The 27,507-nt window shown below is 31.7% G+C and overlaps 2 protein-coding genes across 3 annotated transcripts; both read left to right on the top strand.

Annotated features, from left to right (window-relative positions):
- Nucleotides 1–7,713: 7,713 nt before the first annotated feature.
- LOC100818192 (caffeoylshikimate esterase) lies at nucleotides 7,714–9,271 on the top strand. The gene has a single exon (XM_003536307.4). The coding sequence runs from the start codon at nucleotides 8,119–8,121 to the stop codon at nucleotides 9,094–9,096; it is 978 nt and encodes a 325-aa protein (XP_003536355.1). The 5' UTR covers nucleotides 7,714–8,118; the 3' UTR covers nucleotides 9,097–9,271.
- Nucleotides 9,272–20,476: 11,205 nt separating this feature from the next.
- LOC100818727 (patatin-like protein 6) lies at nucleotides 20,477–26,201 on the top strand. Of its 2 annotated transcripts, none has more exons than XM_006589368.4 (4): nucleotides 20,477–21,278; nucleotides 21,378–22,660; nucleotides 23,666–23,982; nucleotides 25,765–26,201. In XM_006589368.4, the coding sequence occupies exons 2-3, from the start codon at nucleotides 21,539–21,541 to the stop codon at nucleotides 23,933–23,935; spliced, it is 1,392 nt and encodes a 463-aa protein (XP_006589431.1). In that variant the 5' UTR covers nucleotides 20,477–21,278; nucleotides 21,378–21,538; the 3' UTR covers nucleotides 23,936–23,982; nucleotides 25,765–26,201. The 2 variants fall into 2 exon arrangements, with proteins under 2 accessions (XP_006589431.1, XP_040861803.1); XM_041005869.1 differs by having other exon boundaries at nucleotides 24,676–25,798.
- The last annotated feature ends 1,306 nt before the right edge of the window (nucleotides 26,202–27,507 follow it).

A 27,507-nucleotide genomic window follows, 5' to 3' on the forward strand; every position in this document is an offset into this window, starting at 1 on the left:
ACTAAGGATGAAATTAAATAATAAGTACTATATATATATATATATATTAGTATACACAATCTTTTATTTTATTTTATCCAAATTTTAAATATTTTCATAGATGTTGTAATAATAATAATAATAATTTTAATCGTATAACAATATTTTATAAATAAATATTATTTATAAAGAAATTATAGATTCATAATTTTTTTTATAATAATAGATTAACAAATTTAAAATATAGCAAGAAATGAAATAAAAATAATAATAATAATAATAAAATCTCATTACTTTAATAGATAACACTTAATTTAGGCCATAATAAGGTTAACTAATTCAAAACTTCAACGATATCACATAATTAAAATTAATATTTTCAAAATGATTAAAATATTAGTTATAATAAAATTTTATTTTTTTATTTAAAAATATTAGTTATTAACACAATATTCAAATACATATAAACATAGTATACATATTAACAAAAATGAATAATTAAATTTATATTTATTATATATTGTTTAATTTATATATAGGTATTACATTACTATTATTAATTGAAAAATAAAAATGAAAAATTCATTAGACTTAATACTTTTTAAGACAACAGCTCTTTTGTTAAAAATTTAATTAGTTATTTTCCTCAATTTTAAATTAGTTATATATAATATAATATTAAATATTTTTAAAATAAAATTTATTAATATACGTATATTTTTTATATATAAATATTAAATATAAATAAAATTATATAATTTAATCAAACCCGTGTTTAAACCTAATCATTTGTATTTTTGACTTCACCGTTTTGAGTGTACGTGGTAACTTCTCATACAATATCAAAGAAGTAAAATTATTAATTATTGTGGGCCACTAGCTTTGATGGTCCAAAACTTTTGAGTCAAGTAAAGGGAGACAAGGGCCAATACAAGTATCCAATAAAGCGCATTTTATTATTTTTTTCCTTCTTAAATGTATATCTGTAAAATAATTTATTTTGATTTTACTACTTAAATTATTATTTTTTAATTTAGAATATGATATTTTTTTATGTTCGATCTTAGTATTTGTGGTCAATGAGAATGCATTATGTTTGATTTTACTACCCAAAGAGTTTATTTTGATACTTTATATATACATTACTTTTATTTTAACCATCATTTAAAATATAGGTAAATGTCAATTGTTAGAAAGCATATTAATGTGTAAACTATTTAATACATATAATCAGAAAAACAATATCAAATAATTGAATAGTTTTTTTTAATGGGAAATAATTGAATAGTTAGATAAGTTTAGTATTAATAATTAAGATTCCTAGAAAATAAAAAAATTTCCTTATACCAAATGTCTCATAATTCTCAACTTAAGATTCACAGTGAACATAAAATTTTGTCTTATACCAAACGTCCCCTAAGTGGGAGAATATAAGATGGGACATGAATTGATGATTTATATAATATAAAAAGCAAATGCAAAGTGGCACTTAAAGCAATAACAAGCAGGAAGGTGTAGCTTGCACCAAAGGTATTGCTTTTTTGTTGTTTTTGACCGCTTATGGATTTTGGATGCGATAGCTCTAGCATCTGTGCTGGAAATTTCCATTGCTGTCCTCTTGTCAACAACGTTATTTTGAAGCATCTATATATGTTAGAGTGATTTCACTCTCATTCCTCAATTTCATCAAATTAAGATGGCACCAATCACCACCTATTTTTTGATTCTCATGTCCTCAGTGTTCTATGTTTTCTGGGATGCACGTGTCGCGCTTGAAGAGTTCACTGTCCATGACCATCTTGGCTTTCCAATGTCTTCATTGAGTTACTCCCTCAACCACCATGAATATCCAATCCTTCTATGAATCTCAAGCACAATATGCATCTCTCTCTGCTCTTTATCTCTCCAATATGATCCACTTAGTTTCAATTGTGTACATGGAGTGTTAAGTTATTTTTCTTTGTTTCACCTTTAATAGCGTGGAAGTGAGTTGTAAGAGAAAAAAAAAATTAATTTTTATAAGAACTCCGTCTTTTATTGTTAAATTACACTCTCTGTTAATTTCTAGAGAGTTTAATGAGTTTCTGTTGGATATTATTCTCTCTCTTCGATTTCTTTTCTTTTTAGTTGTATAGACTTTTTTGTTCAATTTATATATTGAATGCTGTTTATCCTTTCTGTTTTAACTTTCTGATTCTTATGTTCTGTGAATGTGAATTGGGAGATTAGATGTAATTTAATTTATCTAATTTTATATCGTGTATTAGGATAGTAAGTGAATACTCATGCTGATCCAAAATTGCATGTAGGGAATGTAAAGCAGTGTTTTGTTGTCTTGATCTGCTGGATTGTCATGAAGAACAGATATCAACAAATATGATAGCTTCAAAACAGAGTAAAGTAAGGGTTGAATGTTTTTTTTTGTTCTACAAATATGATGTTTTTTGTTTTGGTTTATATAAAAAGTTTACATTATTAAACTTTATATTTAATAAAACCAATGTGATTGTAATTTCTGATTGTCAGTTCAACTAACGAGAGATGATCAATGGTTCTAATAAGACTTAATTGTTCTTAAAATACGAATTTATCCTTGTCAAGTTCACGGTTAGAGCAACTAACGAACATTATTCTCTTTTATTTCCATTACAAGCTTTTCTTTAAAAAAATAAAATAAAATAAAATTATACAACAATATGATGTTGTTTATCCTTTCTGTTAAGACATAGTTTTCTGATTTCTTATACTATATAAATTGAGAGATTAGAGGTAATTTTGTTATGTGAGTAAATTTATCCTATTTTTTAATGTAAAATAGTTACTCCTGCTGATCCATAACCAATATTCTGTTGTCATGACCCGGATAATCGAGTTGAATCTCGTAGCTTAAAAAAAAGAGGAGCGAATATGTTTTTATTCTTAAATATAATATTTTAATCACTTTTTAATTTTTATAAAAAAATTATTCATTTTTTATCTTTATAAAATCTTTATGTATTGCAATATCTCCTTATTAAGGACTAAAAATATATAAGTTATAATTTTTAGAAATTAAAACAAATAATCCTTTATAAAGACAAAAAAAAAAAAAAACACCATAGTATTAGGGAAATAAATAGATAGATATTTATTGTTTTATATGATAATCACGTACAAGATTTCTTTTTCACTTGATGATATATTCCTTTTGCTTTAAGTTGTTGTATCTCTTTTCTTTTGATATTTTTAGCCATCTTTTTCAATGCGTGTCACGTATAATTAATGATTGTTGTTTCCAAGACATAAATGCGGATAAAGGATATTTGAAAGAAGCATTACATGTAACAGTGACTCGATTAAAATCAGCCCAACCCGTTTTCTGGTGCTTACATATGGCTTTCCCTGCGGATCCGGTTTAAGAGGGCCTTTCAATCACTCATGCTTCTAAAATCAAATTGGATAAATCCTTTTCAAGTAATAAATCCCTACAATTGATGTTAGCTAAAATCTACTTTATTTCAAACATTTATTTTATATAACGAGATTTAAATGTGAAAAATCCAAAGCAAAAATGTTTACATTTCAATATTTTCTAACATATTGTCTGAGATTTATAATTGAATTTTTAGTATACATCAATACAAACCTACTCATGTTTTTTTTCGTGAATAGTAATTATCTCATTCATCATGAATCAAATGTTGAATGCAAGGAATCACATATCAATAGAGAATAAAAGTTAGAAAATAATGAAGTCACCATTTTTAACTCATGAACAACTTCATTAGCTTGTCTCTTAACAAATCTTATTCCATAGGATGAATGAGTAATTAAAATTTTTCTACTCTCAACACCAATATCTCTTACTTCAGTTCGCCTGCACACGCTTCCCCTTCTTGAAGGTTCATGCATGGTTGTCTCTACGATGTCATTATTGAAACCAATCTCTCTTGATCATCAAGAACACGCAAACTAGTTTTAGTGGTATTATGAATCATATGAAAGCTAGAATACACATTGCATGAGTTGCCCATGTTCTTATCTTTCACCAACCTTCTTTGATGCAATTTCGATATAAATTATCTCTTATTGATCTTTTGTCTTTGTACACTTTCAACTCTGGTGAAACTCCTCCTCCCTTCTAACCACAATCTCACTTCGAACATCCTTATTTTTCCAAACATTTTCATTCCTGCTCCCCCATTTGCTCAATACAAATGCACTTATAATGCTACAAAGTGTAATAAAGATACAAATATTTATAATTTAATAATGATATGACTTAATTTTGTGTGATTTATATGAGAGAATATTCAAATACACTCTTTTTATTTATATACATATAAATCATGAAAAGTTATCATCATCTTGTTACTTTTTGGTGATGAAATAATTTCAAATTTGAATTCTTATTTCTTTAACATCATTTGAACAAAAATCTAATGTTCGACTATCATATTGATGGTGAAATGGTGTACAGAACATGTTATTCTTTAAAGAACAGATATTAACTCAATAGATAAGTGAGGAATTTAAAGTAAGTGAAAAGAAGTAAACAGTTCCGCTTTCTGATTAGCTAAAATAGAGAAATGGTGAATTGGATATACCAAGATTTTCAGTCTGAGACTGATTCGAGTGGATTTTAGTTTAATATTCTCATTTGTTTTGTTTGGCTTACCATATTTGAATAGTGAACCTATCTTTAACATAGGTTGAATGCTATAGAAAATATATACAGAGATAGATAGACAGATAAGAGAAGCACAAAATATAGGTATTATATATATATATATATATATGTGTGTGTGTGTGTGTATCTCGATAATGTAGTGTAACAATTAAAACCCGTATTGCAGGAGTTATATATACTGACCCTGTTATAATTGAAATGGAGATTTTTTTTCAGTAAAAGAAAGCAACATTGATTGGTTATGTATCAATTTCTCTCATTAAAAATAAAAAAATCAACCTTTACTATCATGTCTGTGTTAATTTGATACTTAAAACAATTTTTTTTCCCCAAAATGTTCCTCTACTGCTAGGTGCATAGAGTCAACTTGTATGTTCTGGGTATAGAAATCCTCTAGTCTATCCAGTTTGAGCTACCTTTGTTTTGTTGTTTGCAACGCAGTCACAACAGTACATCTCTTGGTATGATACAGTTCTCCTCACTAGATCTCTTTACTTTCTGTAAAATTCCTGGTTTGTAGGTTATTTGACGCAGAATATTTTTGTAGTTTTGTTGAATCCTCTAAATGAAGTACTAAAATTCTAATATATAAACATTTGAATTGTGAAAAATATAAACCGTAAAAGGACAAGGTAGAAAATATTTAGATAGAGACCTAGACAATGAAGGCAATATTTGCTACTTAGTAATTTGAATTCATATTTAACTTATCTTCCTGTCATACAAATGTTATTATGCTTTTGTTTTTAATTCTTCTATCATATAGGTACTTTTATTTAACTAAGTTTTGAGCATCCAGGATATGAATCAGCCTGACCTGCATATTATTTAGATGTAGCACTTTAAAGGGTTGAAATGAGTTTTATGAGCTATGAATTTGTTGTGTAGCTTTCAAGATGAAGAAGGGGGTTCTCATTTTGAGTGAGGTAATTCAGATTCTTTTTTAGCTGCATCTTGGATATTCAAGATGTTCAATTGCTCTTCTTATCTGAAAAGTTATACTGTATCTTACTAAGATCACTATAATTACAAATAAAGCTGACATTATGCACTGTAATCTCTCGGGAGTTCAAGGACCGTGTCAGCAATGCAGGTTTAGCTCTTTAGCTTAGACAGTTAAACATGAAAGCAAGTCAATTGTCAATATTCTCATTTAACGAATGAGATTGGCATGCCTTTGCTTTTGTTTGCCTGAGAGTACAATTTCTGAAAGCTAGTGGTAATTAAAATAAGTCTTTGCATTTACAGGTCCCACATTGTGCACAACATGAAACAAAATAAGCTTTATAAAGCCTCTGACAATGCTGTCACCCATGCATTTAGGCCTGGTGAGCCTAAATGGTGGATGCTTGGACCTGAATTTTTTAAAACACCATTTTGCTTTTTTCTGCTGTTTGGTGGGTTTTAGTTGAGCCTGTTAAGTTCCTTCCACTCTAAAAAAAAAAAGTGCTGCTAGGTGCACCCAGCATTATTGTTGGTACACCCAGCACTAACCACGAAAAGGCAGAAATATCCCTTACGGATCAAGTTGATTCGTAAGTTAATTTTTAAGACTTACGGATCAACTTGATCCATAAGTCTTTTACAGATCCGTAAGTTGATTTTTAAGACTTACAAATCAAGTTGTTCCATAAGTCTTTTACGGATCAAATTAATTCGTAAGTTTTTTACGGATCAAGTTGATCCATAAGTCTTAAAAATAAACTTACGGATCAACTTAATTCGTATGGGGAGAAATTAGCAGGGACAATTTTGTCATTTTCAAAGAATGCTGATGCACCTAGCAACACAAAAAAAAAGGATTATGAGCCCAATTACTGTGGTACTATGACAATTGCTATTTGCACTCTATGAATTGCTTCCAGAATGACGTAGAACAAATTAATTGCGCACATGATATTTACAGAAATGGATAGCTTTTTTTACTTGTTCCAACTACTTTCTTCATCCTCATTAATTGCAAGTGGTAAGTAAAACTTCAACATCCACCTCTCGCATCACATTAATGTGCCACTGTAGGTTGTAGTTGTAGTTGTAGGTGCTCTTCATTCAACGTGACCACTACTTGGACTAAATATAGGCAAATATATTCAAATGTAGTGTATGCATGAATAATTTAGTGAAATTCTAATTATATAAAGATTAATTTAAAAATTATGGAAAACCTGCATAATTAATTCAATAGAAGTTGTAAATTGAGAATGACTTCATGAATAGCAAACTAATTTATCAAGGTAGTCTGCTCTAGTCCGATTCCACGGTAGTATTTGTTAGACATCTTTGAAAGAGAAGAAAGAAAACATACAAAATTTATGTTATGATTGGTACATTTTTTAAAATAAAAGAGAATATGTGATTAAAAAATCACACATTTTGATTTCCTTGGAAAGTGGTTGAATCAAGGTGAACAATAATAAAATAAATATTTCATTCTGTTTTTGATTAGGAAACAAACGTTGTTTCTACAATAAATTTAAGTTTAATATCTTTACCTACTCTTCCTTTATTACTGTAAAGGAAAAATAAAGAAATCACGGGTGTTGGCGATATCATCTACGCGGGCTATTAGATTATTGACATCAAGATATAATATTAATTTAGTTCATAAATAGTATAGTTATTGTACGTATCTAACTTAAAATTTTGCTTCCAAACGCTCAAAACCCTGCGTTTCATACTATAAACGAAAATGCAGTGCTCAAGTAAGACTTCAAAAAATTCACACACGCACACACAAAAAAACAAGTAAAACTTCAAAACATTTTCTTTTGTTCTGTCTCAAAACATCTTTATTAGTTTTGGCAAATTCACAAGTTTGACAATTTTGCATGAGAACATCTTAAACTTTTATAAAGTAAAGTTCATATTATCAACTAATAATTTGTCAAAAGCATAAAAAAAATTATTCATCTAAAACTCGAATCACTTTGAACTATAATTCAATTTAAATGAACTTATTTAAAGGAGTAAAAATATATTTTTTTTCCACTCAAACAAACAAACGTTAAGATGAGAAAATAAGACATATGATCAACACTTAAAAAACAAAAAGCCATTTAATACAGGAGAATGCTATATAATCCATTTATAATCTGATTAGACACCAAGAAGTAACAAAATAAAAAGACATTTATTTCTATCACTGGTCATGTAAGTAACCAAAAGAAGACATCAAGTAGTTGCAATCCCCATTATTCCAAGAGGCTATTAAAGGATGAATATAGGAATTTAAACGGAATATTAGTAAAAAAAAAGAATCATTATCGTTTTAGATGTTGTTTTAAATTTAAAATTAATTATATAGTAAGCAGTAAATAGTAGTAACGGATAGGATATAAATAGTGAAGGAAAGTAAGAGTAAGATAAGAAAGCAGCTATTGTGTTATTGGGTGGAGTGTGAGAATCCAAATATCTGTATCTATCTATCTCCCTCTGCAATTATCCATTTTCTGGGGCGCATTTTAGCAACAATGGTGCACCCAATAGCAGAGGCAAACGAGGAAAGTCCGTTCGGGAAACTAACGCCGGAAGAGTTCTACGCGCATCACTCAGTGAGTCACGGTTCCGAGTTCGTGACGAACCCTAGAGGTCTCAAGCTCTTCACACAGTGGTGGACCCCACTCCCTCCAAAAACCATCATTGGAACCCTCGCCGTCGTGCACGGATACACCGGCGAGTCCAGCTGGCTCCTCCAGCTCACCGCCGTCCACTTCGCCAAGGCCGGTTTCGCCACCTGCGCCCTCGACCACCAGGGCCATGGCTTCTCCGACGGCCTCGTCGCTCACATCCCCGACATCAACCCCGTCGTCGACGACTGCATCACCTTCTTCGAGAATTTCCGTTCTCGCTTCGATCCCTCGCTTCCTTCGTTTCTCTACGCCGAATCCCTCGGCGGCGCAATCGCGCTTTTAATCACTCTCCGCCGCCGCGAAATGCTGTGGAGCGGCGTTATTCTCAACGGCGCCATGTGCGGGATCAGCGCCAAGTTCAAGCCGCCGTGGCCGCTCGAGCACTTCCTCTCCGTCGTCGCCGCGGTCATCCCGACGTGGCGCGTGGTTCCCACGCGCGGCTCCATCCCCGAGGTGTCGTTCAAGGTTGAGTGGAAGCGGAGGCTGGCGCTGGCGAGCCCGCGGAGGACGGTGGCGCGTCCACGAGCCGCCACCGCGCAGGAGCTGCTTCGGATCTGCCGGGAGCTTCAGGGGAGGTACGAGGAGGTGGAGGTGCCGCTGCTGGTGGCGCACGGCGGCGACGACGTGGTGTGCGACCCCGCGTGCGTGGAGGAGTTGCACGCACGCGCCGCGAGTAAGGATAAGACGCTGAAGATATATCCCGGGATGTGGCATCAGATGGTTGGGGAACCCGAAGAGAACGTGGAGCTAGTGTTTGGGGACATGTTGGAGTGGCTTCGTACACGCGCTCAACGCGCCCCCGAGCACGGTGTTGCTTAGGGTCAACTCTTTTACTTTATATTATAATAATAATAATAATAATAATATTATAATAGTGTTGGTTGGGCCAGGTTGGCTTGTGCTCTGATAAGATATTATTGTTTATTCCTATAAATTGTTATGGGTTCCATTCCACGGTTCATAAAAAATAGAGTAGTGATAGTTTCGTTGTTAATTAATTCCTAACTATTTATGAATTTTAAAGGGTTTTTTTATAAAAATAATTGTATAATAAATGCAGTGTATAGATATATAATACTTATTCAATATCCTATGTTTATAATTCTTTTTTTTTTCTGAATATGTTTATAATTCGTTAGTATAAGTTATTTTAAATTAGAAGTATAATTTTTGTAAACGATAAATGTATAGAAGTATTTATAGCTGTTATATTGTTGTCCTAACGTCCAACCTCCAATTTTATGGGATATCCGTCCACCAAAAGCATGACCCACCAAATTTTGTCGCGCCAACAAAGTACAATTGTTTCATTTTCTATTTTTTTTAAAATAAAATCAAAATATACTTATATTTTCAATTGAATAATTGTTAGTGATTTTTTTAAAAATTTGTAGGACTTTATTGTTCTATTAAGTTTTTTAATTATTTTTTATATTTACCAACTTTTAGTAAAGTTTTTATACTTTCAAACTTTTGTACTTAAAAACTACTATCTCAACAAAAAAAAAACTCTTAAAAATTAATAGTTATTTACCTTTTTTATCTCGTTATTGCCTCCTCTATTCTTGTCCATGGTAAATATTGGTCCAATTTTCTTTATCACCGAACGCACATTACAATCATTGCTAAACCATCAATTCACCAATTAAACGTGGGAGCTCTAAACTCAATTTGGAGGACAAACTCATCTTTTTGACATGTTTAGCTACCTTAAAAGTACGCTTACATATAAATTTTTTACCTGAAAACTCTTTTGTAGGAGTAGGACTAGGACTCAGGTTACTTTTGTAAACTTTACATACCTATGTATTAAGCCTATAAAAGTATGAAAATGGTTAAAAAAATAGAAAAAGAGGAGTCTAAGTGTGGAATATTAACAAAACAAACTTAGTCCTTGGACCACTATAATCAATCGGATCTCCACCAATAAGCAATAAACAGATGCAATTTTGGAACACCCTAACCAAATTTCATACTTCTCTGATAACTCACTCTACTTTATGATGATATCCACCTTGGCCAATTGGCCCAAGCCCAACATCAAACCATGATCCTTTGCATCCTCCGAGGGAAGTGCTTAACAATGGCCACACCACTTGGGATTGAAGTTATCACAATTCAAAATTTTCTCACCATAACCACCAAAACATCCTCTTCAGCTATATCGGAATAAATGCAATGTTTTGATGATGCTTAAGATTGTAACAATAGAAGCAATGAATTTGATATCATAATCTATTTTTTGTGATAAAGAAGGCTACATCATTGGGTTGATAACGATTAAAGAGATTATTGAAAATCTATTTCATCGTTTTAGTTGCGTTTTACAAAAATAAGTTGTAAAATAGAGTTTTACAGAAACTAGTTGTAAAAGCCATACACAAAAACACGTTTTCGTCAATGTTCAATTTTAATCCTTTAATTCTTTTTTCTTATTTTTATTCCTATACTTTTGAAATTTATTTTTATCCTTAAAGTAACATTTAATAGCGCTTATAAAGGGGTATCTAAAAAAAAATTCAGATTAAAAGTAGTGTATTTCAAAATTAGAGAGACAAAAATAAGAAAAAAGAAAAATATTAGAGAGAGAACCCGAATTTTGAATAGTTTAGAAGGACAACAAATATATTTTATCCTATTAATAATTTATTGTGGTGGACTATAAGTCTAAAACTATGCAAATATCCTTAAGCCCGCTTAAAATAGCAATCCCTATTTTCATTATTTTGTTTACTGTAGAATTTTTGTCAAAGATGAACGTTGCGATAAGTTATCAATTCTGTTATTCTACGCATGATATTTTACATTGTATAAATGTGTATTGAAATTAAGGGACATGATTTTTTCTTTGAAAAAATATGTTTTTGGTCCTTCAACCAGAGTTAAAAAAAATAAAAATAATAACCATTAACTGATGTATAGAATGTGTATGATCTTAGAAGTAGACCATATTTTTTTTTTATAGTTTCCCCCTTTTGGGAGGATGAAGTTTCATAAGAGGTATAAAAAAATGGTAATTTCATTTTTTGGTTGATGAAAATTTTACAAACATGGGACTTGGCAGTTGTTTGAAATTACATGCAAGCCCATACATAGCAGGCTCAATTTGTGGGTTTTGCATTTTTGTTTAATCCATGAAACACGATGACAACTCAACATGATAACACAGAAGAACACATGAGAGACAGTTAGATATGAGGTCTGTTACTTTAAAGGGAATATTTTTATAAAAAATTGTGTGGCTCATTTTTTTTTAATGGATTGGACCTTTGTTGGGTGTGTTAAATTAATACCTTGAGAATTGGTATTCTCACCCACACTTTGCGATTCTCACCCACCACATACTTTAATTTTTTCCCCCAAAATGTTCATTCAAATAAAACATAATTCCATTGTAGTATAGGAGATGCATACAAAAATAAAAATGAAAAATCATTTTCCTGTAATAAATATACAACGAAAATGTATTTTTGTTTTGTTTCTTGTACACACGCCTATGCTACAATGGAAACACATCTTTGTTGTGTATTTTGTATGCAGAAATATATTTCCATTTTGTTTATCTTGCCCTCCTTATATTACAATGGAAATGCGATTTTGTTTTTGTCTGTGCCAACTGCAAAACGAAATCTTGGTTATGTGTCCTCAATACAGCATAATCCTGATTTTGTTGCAACCAAAAGCCAAATTTAAGGGATGAGTTGAAAGGGAAGGTAAGAGAGTTAATTTTGTTTTCATATTTTTGTGAAAATAGAAATTCCCTACCTCTATACTTTGGGCCATTTATAGATCTGGCCTAAACCCATTTTGAAAACCTGAAAACTAGCTGAAACTACTGGTTAAAATGGTGCAAAAATTGGACCCAAAAAAATAATAGAGGAAAAGAAAGAAAAGCTGGTTTTTAGTTTGCTTTCATTGTTGAGTTGTGAACATTATGATTTGCTTTACAGGTTGGACAGTTGAAGATTATAAAGTCAAAAACCCAAGTAAAATAGTTGAAGAAGTGGAATTAATTTCGCCTAAAGATCGGGGAAAAGTTTGAGCAAACCATGCTTTAATTTTATGCACCACGCTAATCTAGTGTAAAGAACAAATTAGCTAGTAAGAATTTAGCTAGAATTAAAATAAATAAGAAAATGCCAAGGTTATTATTTTTCTCAAGAGTTCAGTAATTTTACATCACGGACATGTATAAATTTAGTATTATTTTACTATTTGTTTCTATCTTTTTTTCATTTTCTTTCTCTTGAACGGACCATAATGTTTCATAAAACCTCAATGACAACTCTTGAGAAAACTTCGGTGATTTTTCATCGGAATTAACTTATATTTTAATTATTTAATCAGTAAACTATTAAACCAACGTTATAATCGAATAAAAAATCGGTCTAAATCTTTAAGTTAAATAGCCCATCCTCACACGCTTCGGCTGCTTTGTTGACTTTTATTCTTTTTAGTGCAACACATTTATTGACTTGTTTTATCTCTCTTTTTAAGGGAGAGTAAAATTAAGTTGTTTGATTTTATTCTTCTTTTTCGACCACGCTTTAACTGCATATATTTACTGTTGTTTGAGAACATGGTACATTGGTACAGGTACGATAAACCAAATTAAATTTGCTTAAAGATGTAGAAGTCATACCTACTAACTTTACAAAAAAAAAAAAGAGAGTAGAAACCACATCAATAACGTGTGATAAAAACATGTGTCGGTACATGCTTATTACATTTTTTAGGCAAAGTCTCACAAATATGGGTCGTGACAAGTACAAACTTTGTTTGGTCGAAGCAAAATACAAATTGTTTTTAAGTGACATCATTTTTTATGGGGTCAATAAGGTAACATCATGCAATAAATAAGCTTTCACCCGTACATGAATTCGTGGAGTAATCTACATGGATTAACAGTTCCTAAAAAGCCTATAAAGTTTTGAGCCCAAGAAGTCCCTTTCTAACGGGGGTGGCAAGACAACATTTGTCGTGGTTGTAGTGCACCACGCAAGCACCTACATTTTTTTATGATTCCAAACACCTACATATATAGATCAAATGTAGTGTTGTAAACCAACAATTTATAACCAAAAAATGTGCTTGATTACGGTCAAGTAAAAAGCTAGGGTACTAATGAAATCAAATGATTCCTAGTTGTGGACATTAGAATATCGCCTCGTGCCTCGTTTAATAATAAGCTTTTGTTGTTGAAAGATTCTTGTCTTCTTATTGGGTCCGTCTACCAATGTTTGAATAGATTATTGGGCTCTTAAATCTTGGTGAAACGACGAAAATGGATTTTTTTTTTTAAATTATAAAATCTAGGTAAAATTTAAATTAATATAAAAAAGATAAATTACAATTTTTGAATTAAAGATGGTAAACTATATTATAATTTTTTTTTTATTTTTTCATCGAATTCATAAAAAACTTTACGACTTTAATTTTTATTATTAGTTTTTTTTATTGAAATCGTAAAACGACTTCAATTTTTTTTGGAATATAACTTTAAATTTGTGAGTATTTTTTTATTTTTTAAAGTCGTAAATCATTTATCATTTTAAAATCATAAATAATTTTTTATTTTAATTATTTAACAAATTAATATATGTTTTATTTCCATGATTTTCCAGCATACGAGAGAGTAGCTTTAATACGTTGAAACAGTATGAGGAGGCATTGAAGCTTTAATATTGGTGTTTATTTTGAATAACAGAAAGTCCAGCATTGGATGTATATGTGTATCCATTAATTACGAAGAAAAGAAAGTAAAATAAGTCACTGTCTGGGTGTGGATATAGAGACAAATTAATAGACTCGCAACAAATGGACATGGCTGGGATATTGAATAGGACTAGGATTAATTGGTAAGAGTTTAGGAAATTAATGTGAAAGGGACCGGAAAGTTATGGAGATAACTAGTTACTAAAGTTTAATGATGAATACAAAATTTCTTATTTCTTATTTATTATTTGTGGTTTTTTTTTATTTTGTTACTAAAATTATTTATAATATTCATCAATTGATAATTTTATTATATAATATATTTATGAAAGTAAAATAAAACTTTTAATATACTAACGTAACATTGATTAAAGTGAAACTAGATTTAAATTTTTTAAATAAAATATCAAATTTAAACTTTAAAAAATTATGTATAGAAGGGATAATTCACTGAAAATGCTTAACCACTAATCAACTTTTCATGATGATTTGATTGACAAAACTAGTTGACACTTCACACTGTTATGTAATAAAACAACACTTTTAAAAATTTTATTATTAAGTAAAAATAAAGATTATAAAATTTAATACTTAAATATAAACATATTAAGCATATATATTATTTTTTTATTAAAAAATAGTTTATAAAATTTATTTTAAATTGAGAAGTATATGCATTAATACAAGACAACATATTTTATCACGAGAGACATCTTGTATAAGAATAAAACGATTAAATTTAAACCGTATAATTATAAATGAAAAATTAAGATTCAATATAAAAAATTCACGTTATTTTTTTAAAAACTCACATAATTTTTAAGTGGTCACATGAAATTAAATTTTGATTGTACATGTTTGATTATACGGACCAAATTAAATTCTCTCACTCTCATATAAAATAAAAATGATATTAATATATTTTCAAATTATTTAGTTTTTTATATGTTAAAAATTAACTTAGTCTAATAAAAAATATTATTTTATGAATATAATATAGTAACTTGAATTTTGTTTACTACAAATAATTAAATAAAAAAGAAATCCATTTATTAACTTGTTTTTCCCTATTTAATTTGTAGTTTTTCACATTCAAATCAATTCATAATAAGCAAGAATATTATATCTAGTTTCCTATGAAAACAAACCATCTTTATAAATAGATTATGAATTAACAGCGAAAATAGTTATTTCGTACTGTCATGGATTTATAAATTATTATGGTTAGTTTGTTAATTTTTATAATAATATTTTAAAAATTATATTAATAATAATTTATTATTGACAAACACTAAAAAAATTATACTAATGCATTTATATTAAACTCTAATACTAAGTTACTAACACGGTTACAGCGAGACAGAAAAAAGAAGAAGATTGAAAGTGAAAATTTAATAAACGAACAGATTGGGGGAAAAAACTTGTAGAATGCATCCAAAGCTCCACATGTTTCTGGCCACAGCAAAGTTTGGGCAAATTCACATGACAAATTGATTTATATTGTGAAAAGAAGTGGTTCCTTGAAATAGAAAATAAATCACGATCTTTACATGGAGAGAAAATCAAGTCAGTGATTGATGCCCTGCCATGGCAGACACGCATGCAAAGAATTGCTAGATGACAAGAACAAATACAAATAAAGAAGGACTCTACTCTATTATGATTTATGAGAATATCTATATTGATATGAATGCCCAAATGACATTGTAAAAGTAAAAGGAGTGATTTATTACTTTATTATCATATGAATATGAAAGAGCAAAGTTGAGAGTATGAGTGGTCATTCAAATGTCTTTCAATCTATTCAGCCTCAACTTGCTTGTCCGTTTCCTAATCAAATTGACTTATAATTCCTCTTTTAGAGGGTCACTTAGATTTATCAAAGTCTCTGTTTAGCAATTTCTTCTTTGTGATTAATGGCCAAACTTGGATTAGTGGAGCATGTTCGCCACTGTTGACTTTGGGATACTAATGGACTTTGCAGTCACAATTAGGCAACTATAGTCTAACATTATTCACATTTAAGTAATGACACAGCGACCCAACGGCTAAATCTATAGGGGTAAAAAACGATTAGTCACAAAAGAAGATAGAAATTTATTTTGCAATCGAACACAAGTATTGCAAAATTAAAATCATCCAATAGTTAAAAATAATGAACATTTGTCATCTATTGGGATGTATAAATTTCAAGGGAAAAGAGAAATAATAATAATAATAAAAGTAGTGAGGTAAAAAAAAACAAATATAAAAAACGAAATCTAAAATTATAAATGTATGATTAAAATGAAAATCGTAAACCACCAAATATATGAATTAATAGGTGCAAGATTGTTGCAGTTTAATTAGTGATGTGAAATTTAAGTATTAAATATATACTTTTATTGAATATTTTAAGGAGAAAACTATTTTTATTATATTTCTACTTGACTTAAATAAGATTATCTTTCATAAATAGATATTATTGGATATAGTAAGAAAACAACTACTTATATATGAAATTATGGATGACAAATGTCATTATTACAATGAAGATCATTTGAAAGTGAAAAAAAACGAGAAAACATTTTTTATAATATAAATATATTAAATTTTAACAATCACAAGAAAACTGAGAAATAAAAAAAGAGATAAAATATAAAATAAAATTAGTAATATATGATAGAAAAATAAAAAATAATATTGTAAAATATTATTATACGAATAGTATGCTTAAAAGAAAATAGTAGAAATCATGCTATAAAATGAGCGCCTTGCAAAAAACTTTCCCTGATTCTTCCTTTTTTTACAGTTTTTTTTAAGGTAAAACACATTTTGTTAATGAAGGCTGATTAAACACAAGGTGTATCCAATCAGATAATTGATAAGAATTCAATATTACTGTGGATCACGGTGAAATTCACATAGTTCCAACGATTGGTATCGTCAAAGAAGTGTCTTCTGAAATGAAAAAAAAAACATATCTTGAGTCTTGTCGCATTTAAGATCCTCTCAGGGACGGGGCTAACAAATTCTGGGAGGCAATACTGGCTGGCATGGCAGTAGAAGAATTTTTTGAAAAGAATAGTTTATTCTTTACCTATATCCGTTTCATAAAATAAATAAAATTAAAGCAAATGGCAGAATCTCTTGCTCATCTTTCCTACATTGTAAAACCTAAGTACATCATCGGGGTTAATCTACATCAGATGATTGACTAGAATGGTAAATTATCTTTCGCTATTAATCTTTAATTCTTGCCAATTAAAAAAAATTAAATACATATGTAAAATCATACTATATTTTTAATTAAGAAAGTCAAAACATAAATCATCGAAAATCCCTATAATTGAGCTATTTTCTCATTGAAATTCATCAGATTAATGAGTTAATTAAATAGAAAACTCTATAAATCTACGTATATTAATTATAAATTATTAATAAGTAATTGGTTTGAGTGATTGTAAACTTAATTTTTTAAAATAAGATTTTTGGTTTAAATTTTGTGAATAAAAAAAAGATATGATTAAATAAGAAGTTTCACTAAAATTGACTAGTCAAATTTTCTTGATGAAAATTAATTATACGTGAAACTAATGAATATTTTACACTAATATTATAATATCAACAAAATATTAATTATAAATTTATTACATATAGAGACGCATTTAAGATAACTACCTAAAATTGGCAAAAAGTTATCGTAAGTTCATTCATAGACAAGTTTGTATTAATTCATTCATTTTACTAGAACTCATCCGAATTTATTCACTCTAATCTCTAAAAGACAACCCCCCTAAAAAAAAATCTCACGGATACACCATTTTTATTTTATCTTATTTTGTTTTTCATTTTCTAATTATTCATATTATATTATTGTTTCTCTCTTGTCATTTCTTATGATCTCTCTCTTAATAGGATGTATGCACATACATAGATATCAAGAAAACTTTTCCAAATATTTTATCCAAGGCGAGAACAAAATATACTTACATAGGACAGATTGCTCAAGTACCAAGCTAGTTTATATTGCATTTGACGACAACAGATTATGACTTGAATTAGTCATAAGACTCGATCATAACCATTCGAGGCATGGATCGCATGCCCATATTTATAATGCATGTTGTTTTGTTTGTGACCATGCAGTATGTCTTGTATTATGTGTCAATATATCTATCCGTATTTCTTATAAATCATTTGTAGTGATCCACACGTAAGTCACCTTTAAACCAAAAAATAAATAACTGATATGGTAGGTGATGAGAAGGCGTTAATTAAAAACTTTTAATTTATTAAAAGAATTAATGACTTAAGAGTTAAGTTTAAAAAAAAAGGTTATAAAAACAAGTTATATAAAGTAAAATCTCAGGCTATAAACTAAAAAAACAAGTGTTAAAAGGTGTGTTCATAGCATTTTTTTTCTCTTAAAATGCACTTAACTAAAAGAAAAGTAGGACATCAAGTAATTTAGAAGGAGGTTTTGGGATGATCAATGTTTTTTTTTTTTTGTCAGCTAAAAGGTGAAATTCATTTAACTGGTACCCGAAGTACCAAATGTTGTTACAATCAGATAAGAGAAATTATAGGCATTTGCACCCCAATGTTATCTCCCACATACATGAATCGGTTATCTATTATGGGCATCTGGGATGATCAATGTAAATTTGAGTATTCTCCAAGGAGTTGTTATTTTTTATTTTTTTTTTCAGTTAAGAACTAACTCTTATGGTGTTTGGTTCCAATGGTTTAATTGATATATTTTTTATATTCTACCAGTATATAAGGTCAAGTACATTTTATCCTTTATTGTTTACAAAATAATTCTAAGTGCTGTCATATTAAGTATTCCAAAAGTTAGGAGAGATTTTAGTAAAGTAACAATAGGGTGAAAAGTATGCATACTTAGCTTGATTGTTTTTTCTACTAGTGGGACTTTATCCCATAATTCATTTATCGGATTTTTTGTAATTGACAGACAAGGTCTTCTCTATTATAGGTTTACATAGGGGGTTTTTGGTTCTCATGTTCTCCCATGGTGTCTTGTTACTTTTCTTTTTCTTATATGTTTATCGGATCCAGGCTCTGCAGCAAAGGATATTAGGGGAGGTAGTGCCAATCTTGTCGGATTCCTAATCCTCTTTCCTCTTGTTGGATTTTGTGTTAAACGTCAATGGATATATGTTCATTAGTTATAAATATATTATAGATTAAATAATTACATATTTTTTGTTCGCGATAATATATTTTTTTAATTACTATTAAGATTTTCAATAATAAGAATCTATAAATACATCATTATTTTAAATTAAATGCATAAAATGTTTAATGATTTTTTTTATCAAAATTGATTGAACCAAACGTATTTTTAATGTCTTAGAAAATAGAAAATAGAAAGTTAAAACAAATATATTTTCTAAATGTTTGAAAATGTGAAAACGAGAACTCTTTTTAGAAAATAAAAACAAAAAAAAAGAAGAAAAAACTAAATCAGACCCAGCGTCCCCTAAGAAAAGAAATAATGTAAATACAGAAAATTAAAGAATGGAAGTATTATTATTATTATTATTTGAAATGAAGAGAAAAAAGAATGAAATTAGAAAGAAATAATAGTAATATTGATTGGCAGTGGAATTTATGCACCTGATGAGCAGAAATTGTCCCCCTGTCCGGGCTGTCTTTTGTGGATTGTCCTTCCTGACTGGTCCCCACCGCTCCCCCTTATCTGCTTTCCGTGGCCAAATTAGTCAATTCCTTCCCCCAAACACTGCAACAATTAGAAAAACAACCATTTGGTAACAGCAGCAATACTGATACACACTAGTTCTACTTGTACTAGTGCTTTCCCTCTTCTCGCCGACTCAACCTATATAAATTAAACCCTGCTCCCACACGTAACCACCACCACAATTCTTCCCCTTACTTTCACTACGTATCAAAGTTTGTACACAACTGCATTTATTTTTTTATATTTAAAATTTAAAATAACAATATGTTATTAAATTGCTCATATAAATAACCTCTTATCTTTTTTATAAGCAACAAGTGTAATGTATTTTTACACTAGTAAATTTTGTGTCAGAATCAAAAATAACTATCGAATGTTATAGTTCATAGTTGGATTGGTAACAAGTTGAATTCACAATGATTTGAGTTCACTTTGAATACAAATACTCATCAAGTGGTTTGATATTTGAATATTTCTATTAAAGGATTGAAATTCAATTTCTGCCTTAAAAATGAAGTCATAATTCTAAATATAATTTTTATTTAAAATCTTTATGATTAAAATGAAAATCTTTTACTGATAAATTTTCTTAAACAAAATTTAGGAATTTTGGTGAATGAAATGATGCCGAAAGTTGGAGTGAATGAAAAAAATGTTTAGCACGGTGGAATATAATTGTTTTTTTCACATACAATTTTTATATTAAATAAAATCTCTAGATGATGTAAAATCCACTTTTGTATTAATAAGATAGACGCTACATGGCTGCATTGGAATGAATGTAAAGTGTACACGTTAGAAATTGGGAAATTGAAACGTTGATCACGGAGGAAAATAGTGCTGGTGCAATCTGAGCCATGGATGGGAAGAACCAAGATTGACGGTGTACAAGTGTCGGTGGCTCATTGGCGATGATGCTCCATTGCTCAAAACACAATTCCTGTTGTGGGACCCACGACATGTCCCACCTTTTTCTAATTCTCCGTAGTTGAGTTGAGGAGGCCACAAACACAGAACAACGCCTATTTTATCACGACCTCTCTCTCTCTCTCTCTCACATTCTTGTTTCTTATTATTTATATTTGTTTTTTCCATGATGGGCATTGAACAGAAACTGTAGAAGCCTGTCGAACAGTGAATTGTAATAGTGGTAAAATGAAAGAATGAATGGGTATATATATGTGTGGGAGTATACAGATATAGATATAGATATGGTGGTGCAGCTGTGGTGATTTGGCATTTTCTGGTTTTTGTTCGGTGCTTGTTGGTATTGGTTGGTTTGTTGGTTCCATTTGATGTTTACATAGAGGAGCTAGCTTAGCCACTTTCGGCAAAAGAACTCACAGAGATACATTTACACAAAGAAAGAACGCGTTTACTGTTTAGAGACCAAACCCCATCTTTTGTACCACTCAATGAATCATTAGTCTCATACTCAAACTCTGAAAGCGAGTGTTTTTTTAGAGCTGAGACAAATAGTATATATTTGAGTTTGGGTGATTGGAGAAGAAACTGAAGAAGAGAGATTGCAAAATGAGAGTGTGCTGTCTTGGTTGGTTGAGCATTCTTGTCAAATGAGGTATGTGTTTTCGAATGTTCTAATTCCTTTGAATCTTCTTCTACAAAACCAAAACCCCTTTCTCCTCAAATTAAATTCATATTTTTCTTTTTTGTATAGGTTTCCCTTTCCGAGGTGATTTATTTGGACACGCAGATTAAACTGCATGCAATTGACGCGCAAGATGTTTTAAAAGACCACGCAAGAAAGAGAACAAAAGAAAAAGAAAAAAGTCTTGTTTCTAAATTTTCCCAATTTTGAAGGAAAACTAAAAGAGAAAAATGGATTGTAGTAACGAGTTGGATATGCAAGAACCGAGCATTGAGACGGATAAGCTTAGTTACGAAATCTTCTCCATTCTCGAAAGCAAGTTTCTCTTCGGCTACGACGATCCAAAGCTCTGGTTCCCCAAGCAAATACCTCCCAAGCCGGAATCTCAGACTCCGGCAGCTACCGCCGCCGTGGACTGCGTCTCCGCAGTCAAGAACCAGCGCGGCAAGATATGCATTCTCGCCATCGACGGCGGCGGCATGCGCGGGATTCTCGCCGGAAAAGCCCTCGCCTACCTGGAAGCCGCGCTGAAGAAGAAATCCGGCGACCAGAACGCCACCATCGCAGACTACTTCGACGTGGCCGCTGGCGCCGGAGTCGGCGGCATCTTCACGGCGATGCTCTTCTCCACCAAAGACCACCGCCGCCCGATTTTCTCCGCCGACGACACGTGGCGGTTTCTGGCAGAGAAAGGAAACAAATTCTACCGCGCGGGAGGCAGCGCAAGCAACCGGGGGTTGCTGAAGAGGTTACTTTCCAGTGGAGGTTCCGGCTCGGTGTCGTCGGCGACGGCGGGTTTGGAGAAAGCGGTGAAGGAAGCGTTCACGGCGGAGAATGGTGGTGGGAGTTTGACTCTAAAGGACACTCTAAAACCGGTTCTGATTCCGTGCTACGACTTATCGAGTACGGCGCCGTTTTTGTTCTCACGTGCGGACGCGTTGGAAACGGATAGCTTCGACTTCCGGTTGTGGGAGGTATGTCGTGCCACCTCGGCCGAACCGGGTTTGTTCGAACCGGTTCAGATGCGTTCCGTGGATGGTCAAACAAAGTGCGTGGCCGTGGACGGAGGTTTAGCGATGAGTAACCCAACGGGGGCGGCAATCACGCACGTGCTGCACAACAAGCAAGAGTTTCCGTTCGTGCGAGGCGTGGAGGACCTTCTTGTTCTGTCCCTCGGAACGGGTCAACTATTGGAGGTGAGTTACGACTTTGACCGAGTCAAACGCTGGAAGGCCAAGGATTGGGCCAGGCCCATGGCCCGCATTTCCGCCGACGGCTCCTCTGACCTCGTCGACCAGGCCATCGCCATGGCCTTTGGTCAGTGCCGCAGCACCAATTATGTCCGCATTCAGGTATTTTTTTTATTATTATTTATTTTGGTTTGCTAGTCTAGTTGTCAATTGTCACCCCCTAGCCTGTTTTAGTTTAATAAGAAATTTTAAATTAAAGTCTTAAATATATAGTTATGTTAAATATTTGAAGCAAAAATTTGCCACCAATAATCATCATACAAAGTTCAAACAAGATTGACTGGAAATTACCTGTAGTCTATGCCAAAAAAAATTTCAATCGTCGCAGAATGTCACAATTATGGTTTGAAAAATGGGAAAAGGAAACTGTTGATGTCTTTCTATTTTTTGGGCTCATTTCTGGTAACTGGTTGAGTTTGTGAATTTCATAAACGTTAAGGGAGGGTATTGAATGGAGTAAATTTCACACCAGCCGGAGGGTAGGGGGTGTGGGGTTTCTGTTGTGTGTTTGTTGTCTGGATGTAGCTAGCAAGTTGGATGAGTATGTATGGGGGTAGCAATAGCATAGCTGGATTTGGACTTGTTAGAGGGATATCTATTGATGAACGGGTGTTAATTAATGAAATGCTTTTTGTCCATTTTGTATTGTGTATCAATGTTAAGAAAACCTTGTCATTCTTGAGCAACTTGGTTTTAGTTATACCATGGAAAATGGATACAAATGCAATTTGGTATTCTCATTTGGATTGAAGGAATGCCCATTTGCGACTCTTTCTTAATTAGAGCCGTGTCGTGTGTAGTATAGTAATACACCTTTTTAATTTTAGGTATAACTAATATGAAAGCCCATTCCATTTCGGTTGGGATTATGATCACCAAAGTGGTTGATTTTAATTGAGATTAATGCGTGTATGAGTGTATCTTCACTATCTTGTCATTTAATTTCTTTCATGCTCATTCATTTTGTCCTTTTCAATTGAGTTTATGATCCTGGCAGCTGGCTGGCATTGAAATCTTGCTGACACCATTATAGGGCTGAGTGCAAGTAAAATATACTTACTAGGTATATTTCAGTTTTTACATGATGGATTCTTATATATGTGACAGGCAAATGGGTCAAGTATGGGGCGATGTGGACCCAATGTGGATACAGATTCAAGTCCCGGCAATGTGAAGATGCTAGTAGGAATAGCAGAAGAGATGTTGAAGCAGGAGAATGTAGAGTCAGTACTGTTTGGAGGAAAGAGAATTGGGGAGCAGAGTAACTTCGAGAAACTTGACTGGTTTGCTGGAGAACTTGTTCAGGAGCATCAGAGGAGGAGCTGCAGAATAGCTCCCACTGTTGCTTTCAAGCAAGCAACCCCAAAAGCGACTTAGGCCATCCATGGCCAACAACAGTTCAAAGAATCAACCTAAAGAAAAAGGTAACCACTCTTTGCTGTTTTTTTGTGTGTTTTAGCTCAATAATTTATAGACATCCTTTCAAAGAAAGCGTTTTAGGGGACCCCGCTGAATAAATTACCAAAGGGAAGAAGGCATCTTAATTAAAATAGTGATGGCAATCAAATACTACTATTCAGGTGTTTTTGTTTTTACTTTTTTTTAATAAATCAAACATGCCCTACATTGCTTTGCTCAACTAACCCCATTTAATTTCTAATAGCTTCATTTTATCAAATCACAAGCTTTTATGTCGATGTATGACAGCATAACATTGTTAAATTCTTTTTCTTGTCCAGTCATTTCGCTGGTTACTTGAAAGTGTGTTTACCGAATGAACCCCCTTTCCTTTATTTTTTTTCTTTTTCCTTTTTTGGTTTATAGTTATTTTCCTGTTCTCTTGGTGATGGGGTGAAATGTTGAACATAGTATTTAACTGGTGGGGGGCGATCACCCACTTGTGGATGTCTTGTAGTGAAATATCATACAGGTTCATCCTAACTACCCCAGTTGAATTTCATTGACTAGCAAAGAATTGTTATCCAGAACAGGTGCTGAATTTGTCAGCTTCTGTGTATGCGTGGACGTGAACTTATCTAAGTTGTCTCCTTATTAGGTCAGTTTAGATTATCAAATCTTTTTAACAAGCAATTGTGGTTATATATGTCGTATTGAAGGAAGATGAAGAACATAGGTGATGTGGGGCCACCGACACTTATGTTAGTATTGGGAAAAGGGCATTGTGGTCAATTTATTTCAAAAGGGAAAAAGCGGGGTGGGAACTTGGAAGATGTTGAGAGGGTATTTTGATCATAAAGAATGAGATCATGGCGGGACACCCTTAAAAGTATTTCCGTAGTCCTGAAAAGGTGCTTCTCATGTCATGATGCCAAGGGTGGTTGGTTGGTTTCATTTATAAAAAATTGGTGTGGTTGACTATTAACTTTGCTCTTCAAAGTAAATCAAATAAGTATTATTGAGATTCTTAACTAGTTACTAACTTGTAATTGCATGTGCAGAGGGCATTGAGGTAATTTGCTTGAAAGTTTAGTATTCACTAGTTGTGGGTCATACCCCTAATTAAGTAGGTTCCTTTTTCTGCTGTTTGTCGTATCTTGTTTCCTCATTCGATCCGTATATTTGGTTGCACATCTCTCTTTATCTTTTTCCAACCTATGACGGTAGTTTTCTAGGCCCTTGAATAAATTACTAGGCGAATCAACTTTTGTAAATTTGTAGATTATTATTCGAACCACTTAATTTTGTGTGAGATTTCACAGAAACCAATTTTCATACTTCAATTGAGTAGAATGCGGCTCTTTTTATAAGTATGTTTCTGGGGTATCATATGGGAAATTAACCTTATTACATAATATTGACTAAATAAAGAACATTTGGGCAGTCAGAGAGAAAGAAATTGGTTTGCTAGATTCGGGGAAGTCTGACTATGAAGGGAACAGTGAAATGGAGACAACGTTACAAGGCATGAACGCTTCAGCAGTTTTTTTATTAATAAAAAAAGAAAATAGCTGAACAAAAGGTATTCACTATTAGGTCACTGCTCACATGTCCCCTAGAAGAGAATGTTCAACACAGACTCAAATCCAAATATATTCCTTTTTTTTTCTTTCAAACTCGAATGATTATGTTTGCCAACCCCAACAGCCAATGGGGTTCTATGAAATTAAAATCTAAAGCATCTAATTATTTTCATTTTGACTAAATTCTTGAAGTTTAAATAATTTCATTGTGACTATTTCTTGCAGTGAAAAACCGATATAGTAGGAAGCAGGAGCAAGGAAAAAGAAGGAAAAAAAAAAACAAAAGAAAAAGGCAGATAGTATAGTATAGCAGCTTTACTTTTCAAGATAGACAAAGAAGGTTAGGGAGTCGAGTGAAAAGGACAAGTGGTGTAAAAAGGGTGGAAAATTTTTGTGGGATACTTTGCTCTCCAGAGGACAGACATTGTGGTGTCCACACTACCTTTCTATTAGGGTAAGAAACCAAGAAAGAAAAAGCCAAGTGTCTGAGTTGAAGCTTTTTAGGGTCAAACATGAATCAAGTGTGAATTTTTTATTTTTAAAATGAGAATTCAGGGTGGTTAATTGGATCACATTCTTCCATTCCATTCTAGTTTTCTTCTTCTTAAGGATATTTTGTAAATCTTTTTTTCATATTAAAAAAGTTTCATCCCTGCTTCAAAGGAACTGTGGAGGTGGTGGGCTACGTTGTTATTATAAATTTTAAATATGTGGCCATACTTGTCTCTGACCAAAGATCGATTGTTATTGTTCTTATTGTTTGTTGATTTCTTAGCATGGTTATGTTGAGTGTGATCTTTTTTTAATGATCATCACTGTCGCCTGTGACGATGGATGGCCAGTCATGTTCATGGCTCGGAACTATCGGATTAAGAAATTATTTTTTTATTAACATTACTAACATATTAAATGTTGTATTACTGACCCACTAGGGTTGATCCTTGGCTTAAAAAAAAAAAAAAACAGGATCCAACCAATGGTGAGGGATTGAGGTAGAATGCATAAAGTTATATGTTTAAATTTCACCATATCATTGTATACTAAAAAATTGTATTATTAAACGGGTAGATTGATTGACACATAATTATTTTAACTTAATTAATAATCTCAAATTTAAATCTTGAATATATGATTGTAATATTTAGAGAATTTTTTTTTATCATTCATAATAATTCATAATGATATAATTCAACTTGATAACAACTATTTCTCATACCGTGTCTTTAAAAAAACATTTGAAATGTTGTGATTTTTTTTTTATCGAAGCTTTTATTTTATTTTTATAGTTTTATTTAATCTTTTAAAATCTGGTTAAAGAGTCTAAATATATTGATTAAAAATTAATAAATAAAAAATTTATCAAAATTATAATGTGGTGCATTGAAAACATTAATTCATAAAATTTATTTATTTGACTTTTTATCTGTATTTGATTAGATTTTATCTTGTAAGAATATAAATTCCAAGGTCAATATGAGCTCTTTTTTTATAATTGATATTTTGCAATGTGTTCTGATTTGAAGTTTGTAAAAGTGAAATGCCTATTCTTTTGTTTATATTGCTGTCTGTATCAAGTGGTAGTTATTAGACAAGTACCCGTTGTTCTCCTGGCTCTTCTCTTTGCTGTGTGTGTGCCTTGTGGAAGAGTGTTATTTTATCTCCTTTGTGGCACCTAACCAAGCGATTTTACCATTTGGCAAGTAAGTGATGTTGCACTAAAAAATAACTATATAATGAGTTAGGAAATGAAGTTTTGACTATGGTCCATGCGCATGCTGAACTCATGAAGCCTTATTCTTCATGCGGTACAGTTCTATTTGCTTCTAAACAAAGCAACAAAACCCATCTGAGATATTTTTTTAACGTTTACAAAACAGAGGGCAAATAAGAATAATTGTTATAATAAACTCAAATCGACATTATAGCTTAAAAGACTAAGGTTTTGTTTGAAGGATTTTTTTTATATGG

This window comes from Glycine max, chromosome 10 (assembly GCF_000004515.6).
Source record: "Glycine max cultivar Williams 82 chromosome 10, Glycine_max_v4.0, whole genome shotgun sequence".
Taxonomy (NCBI): domain Eukaryota; kingdom Viridiplantae; phylum Streptophyta; class Magnoliopsida; order Fabales; family Fabaceae; genus Glycine; species Glycine max.